Here is a 21,685-nt window from a genome sequence, read left to right on the forward strand (position 1 = left end):
AGATGTTTTCACAGCTTTATTGTGATACTTATGATGGTTTCCTGCTTACAGCTGATGAAAACACTACATTTAAGACTAGAATATTACATTAGACTGATAAAGAAAACCATTTTGATTCAGAAATAATGCAAAGTGTTTAATATCTGCTTAAAGGTTATTATCAAAAGTTACTTTTAAGTTGACAAACTTAAAAGGTGTCATTAGCAGTTGTAATCTATCATTGACTGTATGTCATTTTTGAGCTTTTCTAACACCTTTAGAAGAAAGATCACAGCCGGTCAAGGAAAGAGCTGAACTGTGGTTTGGATTGGTTTTTATATTTATGAGCTCTTTATGCTGGTGGTAACACAGCAATAAATTTTATTAATCTAAATATGACCCGTGTATTGCTGTTGTTGGTGCTGCCTGCAGGTCAGGTGGAACATGACACCATTTGTTGACTAGAAATAGTAAACATACATGACTTTCTAGGAAAAGCAACACCTTTCTACCCAGCTGCTTATCTGTGGCAACCTGCCAACATAGTAGTGGCAGCATCATGGTTTTAGTAGCAGGAAAGATGTATGAAGGTAATAGAAGGCAAGAAAACCAGTAAGATTAAATCAAATATTTAAATGTGAACGAGGCTGAACTAATTTGCAAAGATAAAGTACAATTTAAATCCCAATATGTGTAGCCGATGCAAACAAAATAAAAACTAAAGCTGATTTAGCTAAATATCGACAAAATGGTCAGATTATAAATGCATGGAACAGTTTCTAAATTTTTGTTTCTCTCCTTGACTCAATTTTTTCTTCCGCTTCACTATATGAAATAAAACCCTGACGTAGGATCCACAGCTTTTTTTAATTCCAAAAATGAAGGCCCTCTTTGAAAGTTTTGACTATATATTTATTGTTAAGGAAGTAGTAAATGTTTGATTTCATGTCAACCTGCACCAGAGCTACAGCCATGCACATGGGGCGTCACTGTGTTGCCATAGCAACTTTCCATTTCCAGTTGGGCAAAGAGGGCGTTCCATTCTCATTTATATTCCCTCCACCTTCCATCAAGGCGCCCTCCACAGCTGTGTGACTACGCTTGGAGTGCCTCTCCATAGTTAAGGGGTAGTGCATAGGAGGCGATTTGGGATTGGGACTCCCTGCACCCCAGAGTCTAGAGTCTAGAGTCTAACTAGATTAAAAAACATAAACTTAAAAAAACTTTTATTGTTGTTTTGTATACAGAGTGTATACAAAACGAAATCTCTCAGACAGTGAATGGACATTTCCATTCCATAAGGTGCAGCAGTGATCAAATGTAAACAGTGTGGGAGAGAAGACATGATGAAAAAAAACCCCGCATTGATATGGAAGTTCAGAGCATTAATAGACATGCTGCAAATATGCAGTATTTTTGGTTAGGTGTTATCAGTGTGATAACATGATTTAGAGTTTTTTCAACAGTTCAGATTTCTGATGGCGGTGGGCAAGAAGCGGTTGCAGAATCAGCTAGACTTGCATCGGATGCTGCAAAGCCTCTTCCTAGAGGGCAGCAGGGAGGACAGTCCATGGTGGGGGTCTGAGGGGTTGTTGATAATGTTATGGGCTCGGGTCACGCAGCGCTGGGATGAAATGTCTTTTACAGAGGGAAGAGGAACCCTGATGATGATGAGCCCTGATGATCTTCTCTGCTGTTCTCACCATTCTTCTCATTTTCTACCAGTCTGAGGCGCTGCAGCCTCCACACCACACAGTGAGTCAGCTGGTCAGAACGCTCTCTATGGTGCTTCTGTAGAAGGTGGTGAGGATGGGTGGGTCCAGGTGGGCTCTCCTCATCCTCCGCAGAAAGTGCATGCGCTTTTGTGTCCTTTTGACTAGTGAGGAGGTGTTTACAGTCCAGGTGAGGGTGTCTGTGATGTGCACCCCCAGGAATTTGGTGCTGACTGTTGACCACCTCTGCAGCTGAGCTGTTGATGATCTCCTTCATCTTCTCTGCGTTCAGGATCAATATCACAATGCTAGGAGAGAGAAAATGAAATAAAGGCATAAAAAAAAAAAATAATTCAGCCATTTCATATTTTCCTTATACTTTTTATTGAACATCTTTGTTTATAGGTGTTGATGCTCGGTCTGTTTTTCAGTGTAATCCTGTTTCTCTGACTGTGACTATCTGTATGTGCTCTCTTTCATCATCTGACAGTTGGCTTGGAGCTTGTTTGCCTGGCTGTGTGTTTCTAGATGGGACCACCTGTGGATCTGGTTGACAGTTGCCTTTTGTATCTCTGTTTCTGCTTCTGTCTCCTTGAACCCCAATTGGCCGCTCAAACTGAGCCTGGTTTTGCTGGAGATTTCTTCTTGTTAAAAGGGAGTTTTTCCTCTCCACTGTCACTACAAGCAAGCTTGGTGTGAGGGATTGCCTTTGAGTCAATGAGTTGATGCTATCAGCTGGTTTTCCTTAGATAGAAAACTTTGAACATATCTGACTGTATGATCTGGTTGAATTGTCTCTGTAAAGTGCCTTGAGAGGTCAAGTGTATTGAACTGGCACTATATAAATAAACTGAATTGAATTGTTTTGATAGTGAATGATGTAAAAATCATTTGAAAATATTTTAAAAAGGTGTGACTACTTTCAGCAAATAATATTTGAAAATCTAAATCACCAACGTAGGCTATCAATATTTAATTATTGAGACAATTACAATTTTGAAAAATTATAAAACGTGATAAACAATTGTGCTAGTAAGACTAGAATACTTTAGAAGATAAACGTAGGACATACAGGTATTTTTTTTACACTGTAATAAAAAAAAAATTTAAATTCAAAATTTTATATCTTTAATATCATTGAATTATGGAAAATGGTGTGGAAGCAGTCAAAAGTTTCCCTGTTCTTTACTTTATTAATCTGCCTTTAACTGGTTTAACTGCACTTTATCGAGCTGTTAAGATGAATCGCTAGCGCATCATTTTACATGCCACTCTAGTTCTATTAGGTTTTAGTTTCAACATCTTGTCTTAACTGGAAAAGAAATATGAGAGTAGGAAGGTGTATATCATTATTAAATGCAATATGTTCATTTTGCTCCAGTAAAAACAAGTAGGGTGTTTCCTATCAATACTTCCTTTAGCATAAGGAGCTCCTGACATAAGCTATACTGTTTCCCATTTCCAATTTCCATTTATATGGTGCTAATTGTGTATTCATACTAACATTATAGAGCAACAGCCTCGACAATTAGAAAGACACAAATACCAGAAGCTTTCTTCTCAACATATAAAAAATTTAGTGCTGTTTTTTGTTCAAAATAAAAAAAATTACTTTTTTTTCCTCTTTTAAAGTGACTTATCATCTTGTGTTTACATGGTAACAAAGTTTTTATTAATGCAAACATTTATACTAAGCTGAGTAACAGTTACTAAAGGATTGCTTTTAATCTGGTAAGTAATCTTTTCGATTAATATATACATTTGACTAGAAAATACCATTAAATGCTTGTTAGTTGTAAAAAGTCAGTTACAAATCCATACATTATTATAATATGAATAATCATTGTGTGAAATGTCTGCAGCACCATGGATTCTAGCAACTCAGATGGACGCTTTTGTGGCAGGTGTTGTGCCGAGAAATACCTCCCTGCCTAGAATGACCTCCCCTGTCGCGGGCGCGCGCATCACCCTAAACACTTACACAATGATGAGAAAACGGATTGAAATATGAACGAAACTAAACTTTTAAACGTATTCTTAGTCTTTTCATATTTCTTATGTATGAATGCCCTAAAACTGAAAATGTAGTTGGACAGATACATTCAATTTGTATGGAGACACGTTTTAGTGGATCATGTTAGTGGAGCATGGCATTTTCCACTTTTGCATTCAACAGCTGTCTATATTATTTCTGACACTTTAATTCTTAAACTTAGAAACTGGGTCGGGCGAAAATTCCCTCCCCTGCCTATCCGTTATCCCATCAACGTGGAAGAGTTTAGGGCGATGCGCGCTCCCGAGACAGGGGTGGTATTTCTCGGCACAACACCTGTTAGGTACAATAAAAAAAAAAACTCAAAAAAAAAAAAAAAAAGACTGATGACAAACAGACAGCAACAAAATATCCAGCTGTACGATGATTGAAAGCAGATAGACTACATGCACAGACAAAGGTTGTATGGGTTAAATGTGTTTATATTCACAATTAACTAATATGCCAAATTCAGAAAACAATTCTTCGGCTGTCCACAGGGTGGCGGTAAAACACCGAGCGAAGCTGCAAAACAAGAAGCTGGCCTTCGTCAAACTGACGGACGAACGTCACAATCCCGGAAGTTAGGTTTATCCTGCCTTTTGGAAATAAATTACTTCTTACTTGACATTTTTAGTTGTTTTTTTTTAGTTTGTAAAAATTTGTAAAATATATTTGCCCCTAAGCTTTTACATCTACATAGTGTTCATTAAAACATGCAACTAAAATAGCAGAGAGAAAAAACAAGTGTTTATGGAATAGAATAGATATTTTGTGTCTAGAACAGGGTCAGTTAGATTGAAGCTGTATTTAATGTCAATGATTAATTCTAATAAATAAATCTAACTGACCCTCTAAGCTTTTAATGGGTTTACGAATAGGATGAATAAACCATAGAATAATGAACGAATTAGCATTTATTGGAAAACAGGATGAATAAAATCAGTAAAATTAGAAATACTAGAACTAAACCTATGAGTATTTTCTCATCCTGATCTTAAATTTGTATTTCTTCTATTACTTCTTAAAGGTGGGTAGCAACTATGCTTACACAACATTTGAAAAAAAAAAAAGTACTTCTACCCTAATTTTCACACAACTGAGTAATTAAACAATAAAAAAAAAACTCTGTAATAAGTCAGAATACTGAGAAAAAAGTCAGAATTGTGAGAAAAAAGTGAGAATTATTAAAGTCAGAATTGTGAGAAAAAAAAGTCAGAATTCTGAGATTAAAGTCAGAATTGTAAGAAAAAAGTGAGAATTATTAAAGTCAGAATTGTGAGAAAAAAAAGTCAGAATTCTGAGATTAAAGTCAGAATTGTAAGAAAAAAGTGAGAATTATTAAAGTCAGAATTGTGAGAAAAAAAAGTCAGAATTCTGAGATTAAAGTCAGAATTGTAAGAAAAAAGTCAGATTTCTGAGATTAAAGTCGGCATTCTGATTCCCCCACCCCCCTCATATTATACTGAAATAAAATTTAAAAATCAGTTATTTTTTCAGTGGCCCTAATCCCCTCCCGTAAACAATAATTTTTTTTAAGTATGCTTTTATTTTGAAAAAGAAAACATACCGGAAGTGTAGCACCGCTCGCTTCCACGCTCTCAGAGAAAGAAAAGAGGTAAATGGATCAGGCGGTTGAAATGGAGAGCAAAAGGATTGGGAGGGTGACCAAAAATATTCGGGAGACATGGCGTGGCTGCGTGACACAATAGGAGGATCTCACCATACCAAGAACAGGACTTTTCCGAAGAACAAAGTAAAGGCCGCGGCTTCTAGCTGCCCGTTTAAAGGCTTTTCATTTCGTTTTTCTTTGCCATCTTACCTCGTTTAACCCAAACAGCAGCAGCAGCAGAAGTGAGCAACCCGCAACGTTTCTCCTGCACGGCATCTGCAGAGAGAGAGAGGAGTCTGTGGCCAGCAGCCTGCTCTGACAGCTTGAAAGGTACAACAAATAAAGCAACAACAAACCAGTTCCCCCAGTTGGCGGTAGTTTGTTTACACCTTAACGCCGCGCTGAAGTTGGACAGCCGCTCTCTGATGATTGTTTTCAGCCTCGTTTCGCCCGCATTGTTGGCTTAGAGAGTACAGTGGAAACATTTCCAGCTGTTCTGATTGAAGTGACACGGTGCTGATCTGAAAGGCATTGATTTCTGCAGCTAGGCTAATGTTAGCAGCTGGATCTGTCAGTGGGAGAAACTCTGCCCAGACATGCCTCTGGGGGGCTAACGGCTCTCCCCTGGCCAGCCATAACATTTGCTCTGAAACCATATTAATGCATGAGGTCAGAATACTGGTGGGGAAATTTAGAGTAAAATACAATAGAAAATCCCTTTATTGTCCCAGAATGGGGAAATTCTGGTCTTACAGCAGCAAACAGGTTATAGAAAAATATGGTCACATAAATGTGGACCTTAGAAGAGTGTATAGAAATAACATAATAGGGAAGAGATAAAAAATAAATAAATAAATAAAATACTGTGCTGTAATGTGTTTTAACAATATAAATACTGTGCAGCTGGAGAATAAATAATAATACAGCTGTGGATATTTTTACAGTAATGGATATGTGAAAAATAGCAGCAACATCAGAGATGTGCAAAATGACAGCAGCATGTTATTTAACTGACTAATGTAGAAACTGCAAAAATCAGCATTATTGTAACAAATTATTGGGATTGTTTGGAGCAGTGATGGTTATAGTCTTACAGCTGCTGGGAGGAAGGATCTGTGATTATGCTCCCTGGTGCATTTAGGATGCAGCAGTTTGTCACTGAATGAGCTTCCCAGTTCGGCAACAGCTTCATGCATGGGGTGGGACATGATATTATTATTACAGGTACAGGTACAAGGCAACGAAATGCAGTTTAGGTCCAACCAGAAATGCATTAGCAGCAAGTGCAGGATAAATAATGGTTCCATAAATACAGGACATGGGTTTCTACTTAATAAGTATAGAATGCCATTATAAACAGAATCTTATTAATAGATGAATATAATATATAGATAACTAGTGTTATGAACTCAATTTACAGCTGGATATGTACCAAATATAATATACAGGTGGATATTACTATAAAAAGGTTTTTACAGTTATGTACAATACTGTAGCATATATACAGATGGGTTTTACTATAAAATGAATAAATAAAGTTCAGACAGAAGCTATCTAAATTAAAGTGCAATATATGGTGTAATATAATCCAGTATAGAGGAGGTTTTATTATTAAATGTCTGCAGATGTTAAGATTTGATAAGAATGTTTACATCTGCAGAATATCTTACTTTAGCTCTAGATAACTTTCTTTTTTTCACTTGCTGTTTTATTACTTTTTTTCCTTATTGGAAAATTTGTCTTATGTTTACAGGAAGCTCAGCATGAGTCGTGATGGCTGGATGAAAAAGAGAGCCAATGCCAGCGATGACAATGGTTGGGAAGAGAGGGTGAGTACATCCAGCTGTGACGGCTTCACACAGAACCAAAAACATCCGCTGTAAAGTGAAAGTGGAGAAAATATATGTGTTCCACCTCTTTTGACCTCTTTTGTGGAAATGTCATAAGGGAGGTTGGGTAATAGAACAATATCCCACTGTTTTTAAAAAATGGATAAAAAGGGAAGAAAGAACAAAGAAAAGATCCAAATGTTAGGGAGGATGATCTGCCATAAAACAGCTATTATATGTGCACTCTAAAAATCTGTTCTATAATAAGGTGTTTCTTTCTGATCTTGTAAAGTTAGGTGGGACATAGTCCAAAATACTGCTTGCTTTAAAGGTAGAGTGGAGGATGTTCTTTTTCTGAGTGGATCATCAAAATAAGTGGTCCTCCTAACTGTCAATCATTCTGGTGATATGTTACCGTAAGTCCGTACTCGCCCCCATTTTCACTTAACGGTGGTGAGTGTGACATCGTGGAAAATTGCGAATCTTCTTTTGTAAAGCGAGCTTAGATGAGGGATGCAAACAGCAACTTTTAAACAGAGCGTACACAAAGGGAATGGGCTCATGCATGCTCTCATACGTGTTTAATAGATGTTGTGTGCGCAGGTGTTTCTGCATGTTGGATGTATTTCCTCCCGCTGATTTAATTGCTGCTATCCAATGTTTGCAAAGCGCCTTGTTGCCATCTTTCTCTTCCTTAAAATGAAGCCAAAGTTTAGATCGCTTTACCTGATGGTGCACCATTTTTTTGTTTTTTTGTTTTGTTTTACTAGACTTATGCCTGGTTAGTCATACTTACTTACCGAATGCAGTGTGCGTAACTTGTGTAAAAAACGTGACGTAAGTCGTCCTGCCCGGCGCTAGGCTCTAGTGCTGCCTGGATCTGATAAGAGAACCATTAAGCGAGCTGCCAAACGGTGCCATGGAATTGGAACACACAGAACCGGTTCTTAACAGTTTTCGATTCCCATCCCTAACTGAATGGCTGTTCTGGGATTTAGAGTTGATCTTTAAAAGAAAAAAAAAAATCTGAAAGCCTTTCACCTAAATCCCTATAAGATTGACTGAAGTTTGTGGTCTTTAAGGAAGAAAGTGAAAGAGGTTGGATTACTTTTGCAATCCACTGTAACCTCTGAGCCTCTCTCATACATTTGATCTAACAGCCTAAGAACCTGAAGGATATACATGTTATTATCAGAACAACAGAACAGCAGATTTATCAGAACTGGTTGGACTTTCTAGTTATCACGGTAATTAAAAACAATCTGGGTATCATAAGATTGGCCTGGCTGATACCCAGCCAGAATAAACCAATGAAATCCATGTACCATGGCTTGTTTAGAGAAGGTCTCTCAGTGAACAGGGTGGGATTTCCATCTTGCAGTCCAGGTAAATTAATAAGCTAAAATGTTAATGAAGTTTACACCCAGTCTGTTGGAGATAATGCCCATACCTCTGTAATTGTTTTGCTCTTATCAGTCACAGAAAAATGAATTGTGAATTAGACACATTTGTGTCTATATTTCTCTTGGATTTCTAACTGTCCCTTGCTGGATTTTCGTTGCTGAATGTCTTGATGCAGGGCGGCTACATGGCTGCCAAGGTTTCTAAGCTGGACGAGCAGTTCAAACTCAATGCCACCAGAGAAAAGCAGAAGGAGGGAACAAGCTCCAGCATCTTCAGTGGGGTGGCTATTTATGTCAATGGATACACAGGTAACACTACATGCAAATGCTTTGTTTGATTAGTTTGTACCTCTTATATAGTCAATTCCCCTCTTTACCGCTTTTATTGGCTTTTAATTTTATCTAAATTTGCCTTTTTAACCAAACCCACTTTTATTTGTATTGGTGAACAAACTACTTTCTACCCATGTTTCTAAAACATAAAGGATTTGGACTCTCATCACTGAATCAAAAGTCTTCCTGTCTTATTTATTCCATCAGATCCAAGTGCAGATGAGCTCCGCAGGCTGATGATGCTGCATGGGGGTCAGTTTCATGTCTATTACTCGCGCTCAAAAACCACACACATCATCGCTAGCAACCTGCCCAACTGCAAAATTCAGGAGCTCCGAGGGGAAAAGGTCATCAGGCCGGAGTGGATCACTGACAGGTGTGTTTAGTACAAGAGAAAATCGTTTTTATTTTCAAAGTCCATGAAATATAAGCTAAAAATGTCTACATGTCATTTGGTTAATCCAGCATTAAGGCCGGCCGTCTCCTGCCTTACTTGAAGTACCAGTTGTATGCTAAACAGAAGAACACGCTCTTCCCCGGCGTTGTTCTGCGCCACGCCTCAGAGATGTCAGAACCGAGCCACTGTCCCCTTCAGCCGAACATGCATCAAAAGCCCCTTTTGCCGGCGCACAACACTGAGCCCTCTGTCCCCCCCAGTGGGGGCTCCTCAAACAGCTCCTTTACTGTCCCCGGCTTTAACGATGCTGAGCCTCAGTCCATCCACCAGATCTCCAAAGCTAACCTGGATTACCGCCAGCAGGGTAATTTAAAATCCAGTCAGCTGGTTGCGGATTCCCTTCCTGTGAGCGGATCTTTACACCGGAACCACCTTTCCAACAAGGGTCACATAAAGCATCCGCACAAGTCTCCCAGCTCTGCTCACATGCATGGAGAAGACTTAAAAGTGTGAGCCTTTTTAATAAAAATCTCAGCTGGATGCATATTTCATTTCTTACTGTTAAACTGTTATGTGATGTTTAATAACAAATATTTAAATTTGCCTTTTTTTTTTTTTTTGAACCGCAGGAACGGAGTTCCACAGACCTCACTGGAAACCTCGAGCCATTCTAACATGAAGGAAATGCAAGAGCGTGGCGATCCATGTCCTTACGGGGCCTCAGTTGTCGTGGAGGAAGCCCCGTTGACCAATGGACACGCTCATCATTTCAACGGTGCCTTAAAGCCAAAGGACTTGTTCCCTGTTGCAAATCCATCCTCCTCTGTCAGGGACGAGTCCACATGTAGAGCGAAGAGTCCAACAGAGAAACCTCAGAGTCCTACAGTGCAGTCACATACCAAACCTGATCCATACGAGTTCCCCCCCAGCCCTCCAAAGCAATCAGACTCACTTCCTGTCCTTTCGGAGCTATCCGGCTCACATCAAGAAGGCGCTTATGGATCTAAACCTTTGTTATCCTCTCACGAGGCTTTAAAAGCCAGTAAACCCCACCCCCCTCTGAAATGTCTCCAACCTCCCTCTCAGGTTGAGTCCATTTCTGAGCCGACTGCTCAAACTCCTGCATCCCGTTCTCATTCACACTCTGCAGTTAGACTGAATGGTAGTCACCACAAAGTTTATCCATCTGACCCCCAACCCCTTAACAATGTAACTGCGAAGCCCGATCCTTCAACCTCCACTTCTTCAGACCAGCTGCTGGATCAGACCGGCGGGCTGATATCGGAGTTTTACTCTCATTCCCGTTTGCACCAGATCTCCACCTGGAGGATTGCTTTCTCCGAGTATGTCAACGAACTTCACAGCAAACGAAAAACGGAGGGGAGCCCGTCCTATTCTGGGAAAGAGCGACTGAGGAAATCTATGGGTCAGCGATCCACGCATGGACAAGGTAGGAAAGGAATTTATTTATATGCAGTTTTATCCTGTAAATGGATTCCTGTTGTTGGGGCCATTTCTGTGTTCTTTCTCACTGTGAATGGAGCCGAAAGAGTCAGAATAAAGAGGAATGGACACGCTGCATTCACACATGCAAAATCAGGATTACTCAATGCATGCAACAATCAATATTGACAGGAGCTGAACAAACTCTGCTTGAATTTAAAAACGGCTTACAGTCTGTGAACATCTCTGCTGTGGATTTTAAGACTCCTTTGACTTGATCCAACACCAATGTCTTTTATTTCCTTTTTTATGTTTAAGAAAATAATCATAAGTGTTGAGTTCAGTTTCCCTGAGTCAGGATACCTGTGGGAGGTTTGTAGCTGAGGATATTATATTTTCTTACCCTGTTATAACTTATCTATCTCCTATCAGTCTGCCAGGTTTATTTTTTACTCCTGATGTTTGTTGACCAACTTTCTGAAGAAAATCTCGAGGCTGTGGAAAACAGCTGGATTTATAATTAGTTCAAATTAAACTCAGGGGGTCTGTTGTTAATATTTAACTGATTTCTGAAGGTCATTTTTCAAATTGGATTTTATTTAGCGTTAGAGTAAAGAAGGTGAATCACAAATGCTTACAGCATTTTGACATATATAGATATATAACTCTTAGGGAAAATCACTTCAGTTATGTGCTTTTAGCAGAACATCTTCCAAAAAATAACTCTTATTTTTTTATTTGTTTTTTAATCAGGCACATCAGTAGCAGCCAGTGTAAAATCGTGTATCTTCCACATTGACATGGACTGCTTTTTTGTGTCTGTGGGGATCCGACATAGACCAGAACTTAAAGGCAAGTTGATTTTTTTTATATATAGATGTTCACTGGGACAAATGAATAGCAGAGATCTGAAATTTGGTTCCAGTTTATATTTAAATTTCTGTTAATCTGTGCAGGGAAGCCTGTCGCTGTTACCAGTAACCGTGGACTGGGCAAAGTCCCGGTCAGACCCGGAGCTAACCATCAAGTGGAGCTGCAGTACTACCAGAGGAAACACACTCATCCTCAGCCAGGTGAGATAACATCAAGGCTGTTTAATCAGAGAGCCCAGAGGTGGTACAGATGTGGACAAAATCGCTGTGATGCTTGGAGCTCAAAGACACAATGCTTAATATCTGCAGTACTTTGGTCTGTTCGCCTCCCAGGATATGGACTGAGGAGGTAATGCAACCACAGGTTCATCACATGGCTACCTTGGAAAGACCTAAGCCTCATTTATACTACTTTTTTGAAACCGTGCCGAGATCGGTCCGAGTACGGTAACTGAGATAACTGTTGTTGATGCCACGCAAAACTGAACCAGACCATGCCAAACACAACCGAACCGTGCCAAACTGGTACTAGTTCATCAGTAGGGCGCGGCCCAGTTCAGTTCTGGCATGGTTCTTGGATAACAAAGAGCGCATGAGCAGACCACGTCATCCCCTTACAGTCAGCCTCCATAATCATGAAATTTCAGAAATCATTAAAAATGCTAGCTTCACCGCCGTCCCACACCATTCCCAGTGATGATTCTACTTAGCAGTGTGATGAACATCAACATCTGTCATTGTTTCCTGCGTCTGTAAGCCCTGAGTAGACTCGTTTGTCGTATCCACTTTCCAAAAGCCAACTGTCAAGTAAATTCACCAAAGGCTGCCTTCTTCGCCTGACTCTCTGCAAACAACGAAATATCATAATTATAATCAAGCTTCCTGAATGTTACAGGCACTGCCATGTTGATTTGCTTGTTTACCTCTGGAGAGCTGTAGTACCGTAGATCGTCACTAGGAGGCAAGGAACAGTGCTAGCATTGTGTGTAAACAATCATATGGAACCGGGCTTGGCGCGGTTAACTGATCCAAGATTGGTCCAAACTCGGCACGGATCGGTTTCAGAGGGTGTTGTAAATGGGGTTTTAGAATCCAAATCCAAAATGTCTTCCTTACTATTCTCCCAATTTATCACATTTAGAGTTATGATGGACTTTATGGAGGAAGTCTAGAAATTGCTTCAGAAGTGATTAAAAAATGACTAAAGCCAGGCTACGTCCAATTAAGACGTAACAGACTCCATCATTGCTTTTATCAGAGACAGCGGATGATGATCTGTCCGTAACTCCATCACAAGACACCCCCAACTCCTATGGCAACGGCGTGGACCAGGACGCTGCTGCTCTGTCCATGGCAGAGATCGCATCTTGTAGTTACGAGGCCAGGTGAGATATCATCATGATTACCACTCTCCTGTACTGACAGAAATGTAAGGGAATCTGGTTTGCTTTTTACAGGCAGGCAGGCATTCGGAACGGGATGTTTTTTGGCAAAGCTAAACAGCTTTGCCCTTCGCTTCAGTCCGTCCCGTATGATTTCGATGCCTACAAAGAGGTGGCTCTAAACTTGTACGAGATCCTGGCCAGGTGAGAACCTCAGATCTCACTTGCATTAGAAATTTTGTACAGGTAATGTTGACCTTCATGTGTTCCTTCCAGTTACACCTGTGACATCGAGGCTCTCAGCTGTGATGAAGCGCTCATAGATGCTTCTTCTCTGCTTGCTGAGGTTGGCGTCAGTCCTGATGATTTGGCCAAAGCCATCAGAGCGGATATTGAGGAGAAAACAGGGTGCTGTGCTTCAGTGGGAATGGGTACGCCCCGGGATTCCTCACAGCGTAAAATAATTGAAGGCGGCATTGATGTATAAATCATTCAGTCTGACTTCATTCTGTTCAGGTTCCAACATTCTTTTGGCCCGACTCGCCACCCGCAAGGCCAAGCCGAACGGGCAGTACTTCCTCAGGTCTGAAGAAGTGGATGATTTTATCAGGGACCTGCCGGTGACCAGTTTACCAGGTGGATACACTGCACTACATGCTGGTATGCCAGAATACAAAGTGATCAATGTTTAACTGATCGGTTTTATTTTCCCAGGTGTTGGCCACGTTATGGCCAAAAAACTTGCTGTCATGGGGGTGAAGTCATGTGGGGACCTCCAGCAAGTGCCTCTATCGCAGCTGCAGAAGAAGTTCGGACCTCGTACGGGACAAACCCTGTTTCGATTCTGCAGGGGTTTAGACGACCGACCCGTCCGTTTTGAAAAAGAAAGAAAATCTGTTTCTGCCGACATGAACTACAATATCCGCTTTACCACGGTTAGACCTGCGAGCTTTTATCCTCACATGTGTCTGTCCAGAAGATGCTTGATTTCTGTTCCTGCTGCCTTCAAACTCTCCAGGTCGACGAGGCAGAGTGTTTCCTGACTAATCTCTCGATGGAGGTGCAGCGGCGTCTGAAAGAGGCAGGCCTGCGAGGTCGTAGAGTTACTCTTAAGGTCATGGTTCGCAAGGTGGGAGCGCCTCTGGAGCCGGCAAAATACGGCGGTCATGGCATCTGTGATAATCTAGCCAAGTAAGGATCAGTGTCATCTGCTCCTCGCAGAAGTATTCACACCCTCTGTAGAGTCACACGTTTTATTATTACAGCTAAAAACTTCAATGTTGTTTGCTAGTGCATAATCGACAACATAATATAACATACTATAACTATACAATATAACTTAATCGACGACAGTCTTGTGTGCATCATAATATTAACATACAGGATATGGAATCCTATTAAATGATTTTATTTGGGTGGAAATAATTATATGGATTATAAATCATTAAGTAATTTTATCATTAAGTGGAATATAGAGACTCCAAGGCATTTCCTTTGCTTAGAAAATATCCCACTCAGAGCAGTAATTAAACCAAAACTGTACATTTTAGTATGAAATCTGTTTGTTGTCTGTAAAAATGCTCCATCTACAACTTATGGGGCCGTTTAAGCTTCAACTGGTTAAAAAAAGATCTATAATGCATTTTTTCCATTAGGAAACTACTTAATAAATTAGCGAAATAATTTGACCCATCCACACTTTGTATCACCACTGGAATCAGATCTAATATATAATTCTGTCAATCCTTTAGTTAGTACTACAGCCTGTAAATAGGCTGCTGAGATGTACTTTTATGGTATTTCTATCTTTCCTCTCATCCATTATAAGGATATGAGGAGCAGAGAAATCTCACAGAGAAGCAAGAAAACTCAAACCTGGCTGTGTGTTTGAACTTATTGCAGACCATAGATCAGGACTGTCAGAATAAAGTCCTGGAGGTTCGGTGTCCTGCACCTTTTAGATGCGCCTCTGCTGTAACACACATGAATCAAGTAATTGCGTCCTATGCAGGACTCTGGAGAACTTGACTCCAACTGAGGTAATTAAGCCATTTGATGCAGGTGCGTTGGGCCAGGGAGATGCAACTAACGGTTGCAGGATACCTGCCATAGAGTATGTTAAGGCAGTTTTAATTTGCCTCCACATCAGTTCTTTGCCATTTTCAAAATAGTTTTATCTACAGGACATTTCACAAGTGCAAATTATTAAATGTTTATTATAATCAGTAAAAATGAAAAAAAAAAGTCAGCTTATATTTGTGCTTGTAACGGGTTGATGTACCCCGAACCTCAGCTTAAAGATTAAACGTTCATAGGAAGGTAAAAAGTGTTCCCTCATTTGTTTTAGGACGGTGATGCTGGCTCAGTCCACCGACAGCGGGCAGCTCATCGCCTCTGCTGTCATCAAGCTGCTACACGCCATGAAGCTGCAGGTCCAAGACCTGAGAGGTGTCGGCATTCAGGTTCAACAGCTGGAGGGAAATCAACTCCAAGGACAGGACTGCCGGGCTCCACGGACACGCTCCATCAAAGACATGCTTCTAGGCCAGGGATTAAATGCCCAAACTAATAATAAAGGTCAGATTTTTTTTACCTTTCTGGCCGTTTTCTTTTTCCATCTATACTCCTGACATATATTTTGGTACGTGTTACAGCTGCAGCAGGCACTCCTTCTGAACAGACCTCAGCAGCACCCGTCCACTCAAGTAGATCATCCCCGCATCCTTTGACGCCTGGCGAGCCAGTCCCTGGGACAAGCAAAGACACACCAGTCTGCAAACAAACGCCGAAACATCCCAGGACCCGCCTCAACTTCAGCATAGAAATCCCTTCCCCCTCCCAGGTAAAGGATGGATCTCTGACATCAAGAGGGAGATGTTGAAAACCTACTGCTTTATTGTATCATGATATTAGGACAAAAATGATCTAATTATTTTTATTTAAATTCAAAAAAACACCAGGAGTTCCACCTGGTATAAAAACTAGCAGATTATTATTATTATATTAATGCCATTTATAAAATACATATATTAGGACTTTAATACATGGAATCATACTTAAAATATGAATCTAATATATGTAGGGTGACTACACAGAGGGACTACCAAAAGGCAGGTTCTGGCAATGCTGCCTTTTAGTTAAATCAAAGTAAAACTGCACTTCAGACTGTCAAGCTTCATTGAGCTGGGAAGTTTTATTTTATTTTTGGGGGCAGAGGTGAAAGCACCGCATGGCTGCTTCTATGCTAAATACTCATTCATATGCGTTTTGTCATATTATTTTGGTTCATTGGTTGTGAGATCAATACAGAATGCAGTTTACTTTATACTCTGATCAGCATATATCTGTTCAAGGTATAGTGGAAGATGTTCTTTTTCTGGGTGGATTATCAAAATAAGTGGTCCTCCTTATTTTCAATCATTCTGGTGATATGTTTACATAAAGCTGTATTTGAGCGATGCAAACAGCAACTTGTAAACAGATTGTGCACGAGGAGAAATGGGCTCTTGCACAGGTTTAATGGGTGTGCCCCCTCAGGTGCGGGTACAGATGTGCATGTGCATTTTTTTTTAGAGTGGCGAGGGCGGGTCTTTTCGAAAATTCGCAGAAATCCTCCACTATAACTTTAAACAGGCTTTTTTTAGCCCCACCCCTAAATTTTGCGTGTTCCTGTGAGAGTAGTGGAGAGTCTTTGCACTTGGAAATAATTGACATAACAATGGGTATATGTTTTCATTAATTTATTGTTATACTTTATAAGCTGCTTATTTAAATATTTAAGAATTTAACTTTGTTCTTCTTGTAGGTTTTGATTTCAGTTGGCCTGTATTTGATTGAATTTTGTTCCTGGATCCTTTCCAAGGTGGATCGTTCTGTCCTGGAGGCCCTACCAGCCGAGCTGAGGTTGCAGGTGGAGCAGTCGTGGACTAAGACAGACGAGAGACCTAATCACTGCGTTTCACCTGATCTGCAGCTTCCCTCTCCTAACCCCTGTCCTGCCCTAAATGCCCCCCCTCCTGGAACACTGGTGCTGCAGTTGCCAAACCAGCCGGACACTCTGGGAATTGTACTGGAACTGCCAAACTTCTCACAGGTTGAAAAGCAGATGTTGGGAAATAGCTTATTGGGTTTGTCCAGCAGTTTTTCTTTTTTAACTCACAGACACTCCGCTTGTTTAACTAAATGCAGGTTGATCCGGATGTATTTGCTGCCCTTCCCAAAGAACTACAGGATGAACTGAAGTCTGCCTACAGCCGTGCTAACAATATCCAACCCCAGGTGAAAACGGGTGAGTTAACCCTCAGTTTGCCTTCTGCCTCCAGCACACAGCTGTTGTTCCTTCATGAAGGGTGTTGTTTTTATTTATTTTTGTGTCACTTTTTGGCCGGTCTGCAGCAGAGCAGAAAAACCCTCTGTTACAACTTAAACCAGCGGTTGTAGGAGCTGCCGTCGGGCGGGTGAAGCGGCGCTACAAGAGAAAGAATGGAGTGAGTCCCGTTAAAAAAGTGACTTCCCCGTTAAAGAGGCGACAAGTGATGAACAGTCCAGCCAAAAACATACTGCCCATGAAACCACAAGAACCTGTGAGTGGACCAAAGGTTACAGATATTTGTATTTCTATGCAATCATTGTTTCAAACTAACTCTCCTTGCTTTCACTTCTTTTCTCCTCCTTCAGGCTAAAATTAACCCCTCTGCTGCCGAGCAAAATGTCTTGGTGTCTGTGACGAAGTCAGTCCCTCGTCCTGTTCCGACGTTGGCTGGAGCTTGTGATTTGAGGGACATTAAAACACTCCTACGGGAATGGGTCACCACCATAACAGGTTATTACTACTGTCGTATTCCTACACATCTTGTAATTTAACAATCCACATCCACATAGTCCTTATATATCCTCATTAGGGATATTACATGACCGATCAACGCATAATCCTGAAGAGAAAAGGAAACAGTATGTGGTTCCGGTTGTGTTTGACAAACAGAAATCTGAAGATTTCAGCATGCATCGGCTTGTCTAAACTAGAACCAGCTTAGGCTGCAGTTACAGTTTAAATTCTCTTTGAGTTGGGCTGTTCTGCCTGTGTGCTTCTAGAGGTTTTAGAGGTTTTGTTGTTTTTTTCCATTTCCGGATTCTCAATTGCGTTTAGGTCTACACTTGGACTAGATCATTTTTGAAACTGTTTTTTGACTGTTTTGCGACCTTTACTCTGACTCTGTTAACAGTTTATACAAAAATGTGTTTATTTTAAAATTTAAGACAAGGTTCAAGACAGAGGTGACACATTAGCTTCCATGTATTCTTTTATGAAGCGATATAGCATTGAGCACTTAGATTTTACAATTATATTTTAGATTTCAGCTTTTTTGTTCTGATTTATGTCAATAGTTTTGTTTTTTACTATAGTGATACACAAGCGGTTAAATTTTAAAATGTCTGTTGTGGGGTTAGAACCGATGGAGGAGGACATCCTGCAGGTAGTGAAGTACTGCACTGATCTGATTGAAGATAAAGATCTGGAGAAGTTGGATTTGATCATCAAATACATGAAAAGGTCAGGACTGCATATATGAACACTTTTCCAGAGCCTAGCTCTCTCTTATCGCCTTCTCTCATGTGGCTTACCGTTTTGTATCGGTCCTTCTCCCTCAGGCTCATGCAGCAGTCGGTGGAGTCCGTTTGGAGCATGGCGTTCGACTTCATCTTGGACAACATCCAGGTGGTTGTGCATCAGGCTTATGGTAGCATCTTGAAGATCACATGAACACAAGAAGACAGAAGTTCCTCTGTTCTACCATGATCTAACATGTACCAAACGAATCATGACATCTGAATGATTATTTTATGTTTTTCTGGCTTTTTCTCTAACATCTTTCTGTTCCATCAGTGGCTAACAAAAATATTAGCAGAAAAACAAAGAGCCATTATTGTATTTTTTTAAGTTTGTACAGTATGTTACTATTTGTACATATTTTTTTTACTTTTTTCAATGTTGGAGCAGCTTAAACTGAAGGGCAAAATGTTCTCGCCGTCTACTGGGAGTAGATTAAGATGCTGATAATCCTCACAGCTTTGTTGGTAACGTTTGTTTCTACTTATGTTTAGCACTGCGTTTGATTTGTCTCAAGTTTGATCAGGGCATGATGTCATACCCAAGTTGAGCCTGTTGTGATTGTAGGACGGTAAACCAATGAGATTACACTGTTGAGGTGCTTTAATTGTTACAAGCCTATCGCAGCTGCTTTGTTTCAATTCATGGATGCAACTCTGGAGGAACAAGCATGAGAATGGAGGTTCCAATTTGTGTCAACAGTTAAAAGTGAGAATCCTTCTCAGAAGTACAAAAAAGGTTATTCTTGCGACTTTAACAATGTTTTATACGTCTGGCAGCCATATTTGATACTGGACATGGAATGGCTCAGGGATCTCTAGCTTTCCCAGTCGGCATTCTGAATTCAATGTGTGTTCTTTAATTTTTTTTTTTCTCACTAGGGACTCCTGAAATTCTGACTTTGAAGAACAAATCGAACGCAGCACACTTCTGTTTACTTAATTTGTTGTGTTTTTTCCTACATACCTGTTCCAACCCAGCAATGCAACATTCAAAGATCCTTTTTATCCTGTTTCATTTTCAGCAAAGCAGTTTACTTAGCGTACAGGTACTAGTGTTTAATAAAAGGCTTATCATGTCTAAACAAAAAAAAACACCAAACTCTTGGATCACTTTTAGATTCTGTTAACCTCGTAGCACTCCTCCTACTTTTCTGTGGAGAAAAAACTCGTAACTGCTGCACTCTGTGATATTTGTCTGTTTTTAGGTTAAAAAAAAAAGTGCCAAATCTTGTTATAAAGTGTAGATAATGTTTTGAAAGACCTTTGTCAAATGTTTTAAACAAAATGTAAGTGGAGGGATTGCCTCTTGTATTGTTTACCAGTAGTGAATTCTTAGTAACAGTCTTTAAATTGTAACTCTTAAGTCTAAATGCTCATAAGTGTTTCAGCATAGAAATCTTTGGATTCTGTGTAGCACTCTAATTTGGTAGGACATCATGTTTAATGGCAATCGGTTAGCCTATGCATTTCTGTTCTTCTTTTTCTTTTCTTTTTTTTCAACAAATGAGAGATTTGCTGACTTTTTTTAACATTCATTTTGGGATAATCCTTTTAAAAATAGTTTTCATTTGGTTCTGAATCTGTTGAATAATGCTGGATTTGCATAGATTCAGGTGACCCATCTTTTGTAATTCACTACAGAAACACTTGTATGGCACATGACTTCACTTCTGTATATATGTTCTGAATTGAACTTGTATGAGCGATCATTGAAAGCACTCGTCAGACACAGCTAACAACTTCTGATCTCCTCACAGAAGACGACAATGTAAGCTTTTTAAAAGTTTGCTTAAAGCAGTAACTCTATATGCAAACCAGATCGGTCTGAATGTAACCTGGAATGTGTGAGTTTTCATGTACTTTTAAGATGTTACTTCTCATCACCTTTCACTTGTTTCCTGAAAGAAATGGCCACAAGTAAAAACTGGCCGGCATTGGGTTCTCTAAACTGGCTTGTGCCTGAAGACCTGAAGCTGTGAATTTGTTTGTAAGTTTTCTAAACCTTGTTAATAAACTTAAACTTCTAATACCTTAACCTTTCTTTTCACTTATTAGAGGTTCCTGTGTGACACTGGAGGAAGAAAACCACAAATGGCAAAAAAAAAAATGTCATAAAAGGTAGTCTTTTGTAGAAGGGGGTGCAGGAACAACTTTTAATAAGCCATAGGGGGCTTGCAACCTCAGCCATTAAATGTGGTATTAGCATCATGTGTGATTGTTTTCTTTAGCAGGAATGAGGGAGCTGGTGTATAGTGAAGGGGGATACAGTGAAAACCTCTTTAAAAAACCTTGTGGCAGAATAACAACTGTTAATCTGGTTGTCAGTTCAGTTTAAAGACCTGCTGATCATCAAACTTGTCTTCATTGTAATTTTATTGGAGGTTCAGGGTTCAGCTTGTACAAGGTCTCCTTTCCCTGATGTACATTAAGCCACACAGGATATAGCAGAGGTGGAGCCTTGACCCTACAGTGCAGCAATAGATAATGTAACAAAGTCACTTGGTTATCAATAAGTGAGGGTTTTAGACCATATTTTGGCAAAAGAGCACAACCTAATTTGTGCTGGCCTGGGTAGATCTTGATCTCTGCAAGTCAGGCTTTTGATTACTTCTGATAGCTGACATCAGAAAATATGTTTATCATTACCAGATAATTTTTTGTGTTGAGGGCTTGGTGCTTGCATCAGACAAGGTGTATGTCAAACGTACACAGAACAGCTGACTCTTTCTCATCTATTTTTGTTACCACTCTAGCACACTAACCTTAGCAAAGTGTAGTTTTTGGCTTTAGGAAATACCAACGTCACTGCAGGTAGTTTAATATTTCACATTAACAGAGGTCCCCTTATAATGGAAAATAACCCTAAACATACAGCCTTCTATGACAGAATGATTTCAATTAATTATTCATGCGTTAGAGTGACCCAGATCAAATTTAAAAAATATGATCTTTTACTACTCTTACTATGATTTATCATGAAAAATACAATAACATACATCATTTTATGGTGATAATATATATATATAAAGATTTTGTATTAATATCCTTGCAATGCAACCAATGGTACTTATATTGTACATC

The 21,685-nt window shown here is 39.8% G+C and overlaps 1 protein-coding gene across 3 annotated transcripts; it reads left to right on the plus strand.

The window, feature by feature from the left end:
- Positions 1 to 5,307: 5,307 nt before the first annotated feature.
- rev1 (REV1, DNA directed polymerase) lies at positions 5,308 to 20,629 on the plus strand. 3 transcript variants are annotated; one of them, XM_015398188.1, is made up of 23 exons: positions 5,309 to 5,479; positions 5,564 to 5,665; positions 7,089 to 7,164; positions 8,744 to 8,876; positions 9,108 to 9,276; positions 9,366 to 9,806; positions 9,927 to 10,747; positions 11,494 to 11,592; positions 11,697 to 11,813; positions 12,871 to 12,997; positions 13,070 to 13,198; positions 13,271 to 13,425; positions 13,511 to 13,630; positions 13,709 to 13,929; positions 14,013 to 14,185; positions 15,342 to 15,571; positions 15,649 to 15,836; positions 16,857 to 17,087; positions 17,183 to 17,282; positions 17,390 to 17,577; positions 17,672 to 17,816; positions 18,443 to 18,545; positions 18,644 to 20,629. In XM_015398188.1, exons 3-23 carry the CDS (start codon positions 7,099 to 7,101, stop codon positions 18,753 to 18,755), a joined length of 4,068 nt encoding a protein of 1,355 aa, XP_015253674.1. In that variant the 5' UTR covers positions 5,309 to 5,479; positions 5,564 to 5,665; positions 7,089 to 7,098; the 3' UTR covers positions 18,756 to 20,629. The 3 variants fall into 3 exon arrangements, with proteins under 3 accessions (XP_015253675.1, XP_015253674.1, XP_015253673.1); XM_015398189.1 differs by having other exon boundaries at positions 5,308 to 5,665; positions 17,393 to 17,577; XM_015398187.1 differs by having other exon boundaries at positions 5,309 to 5,665.
- Positions 20,630 to 21,685: the final 1,056 nt, after the last annotated feature.

Source organism: Cyprinodon variegatus, unplaced genomic scaffold, assembly GCF_000732505.1.
Source record: "Cyprinodon variegatus isolate N-32 unplaced genomic scaffold, C_variegatus-1.0 Scaffold916, whole genome shotgun sequence".
Taxonomy (NCBI): Eukaryota; Metazoa; Chordata; class Actinopteri; order Cyprinodontiformes; family Cyprinodontidae; genus Cyprinodon; species Cyprinodon variegatus.

Excerpts from the sequence above, each read along its gene's own strand:
- rev1 (XM_015398187.1), top strand. The coding sequence starts at position 7,099 with ATGAGTCGTGATGGCTGGATGAAAAAGAGAGCCAATGCCAGCGATGAC. Across the intron at positions 17,283-17,389 it reads CCAACCCCAGGTGAAAACGG|CAGAGCAGAAAAACCCTCTG; the intron begins GTGAGTTAACCC and ends GCCGGTCTGCAG. Across the intron at positions 18,546-18,643 it reads ATCATCAAATACATGAAAAG|GCTCATGCAGCAGTCGGTGG; the intron begins GTCAGGACTGCA and ends CTTCTCCCTCAG.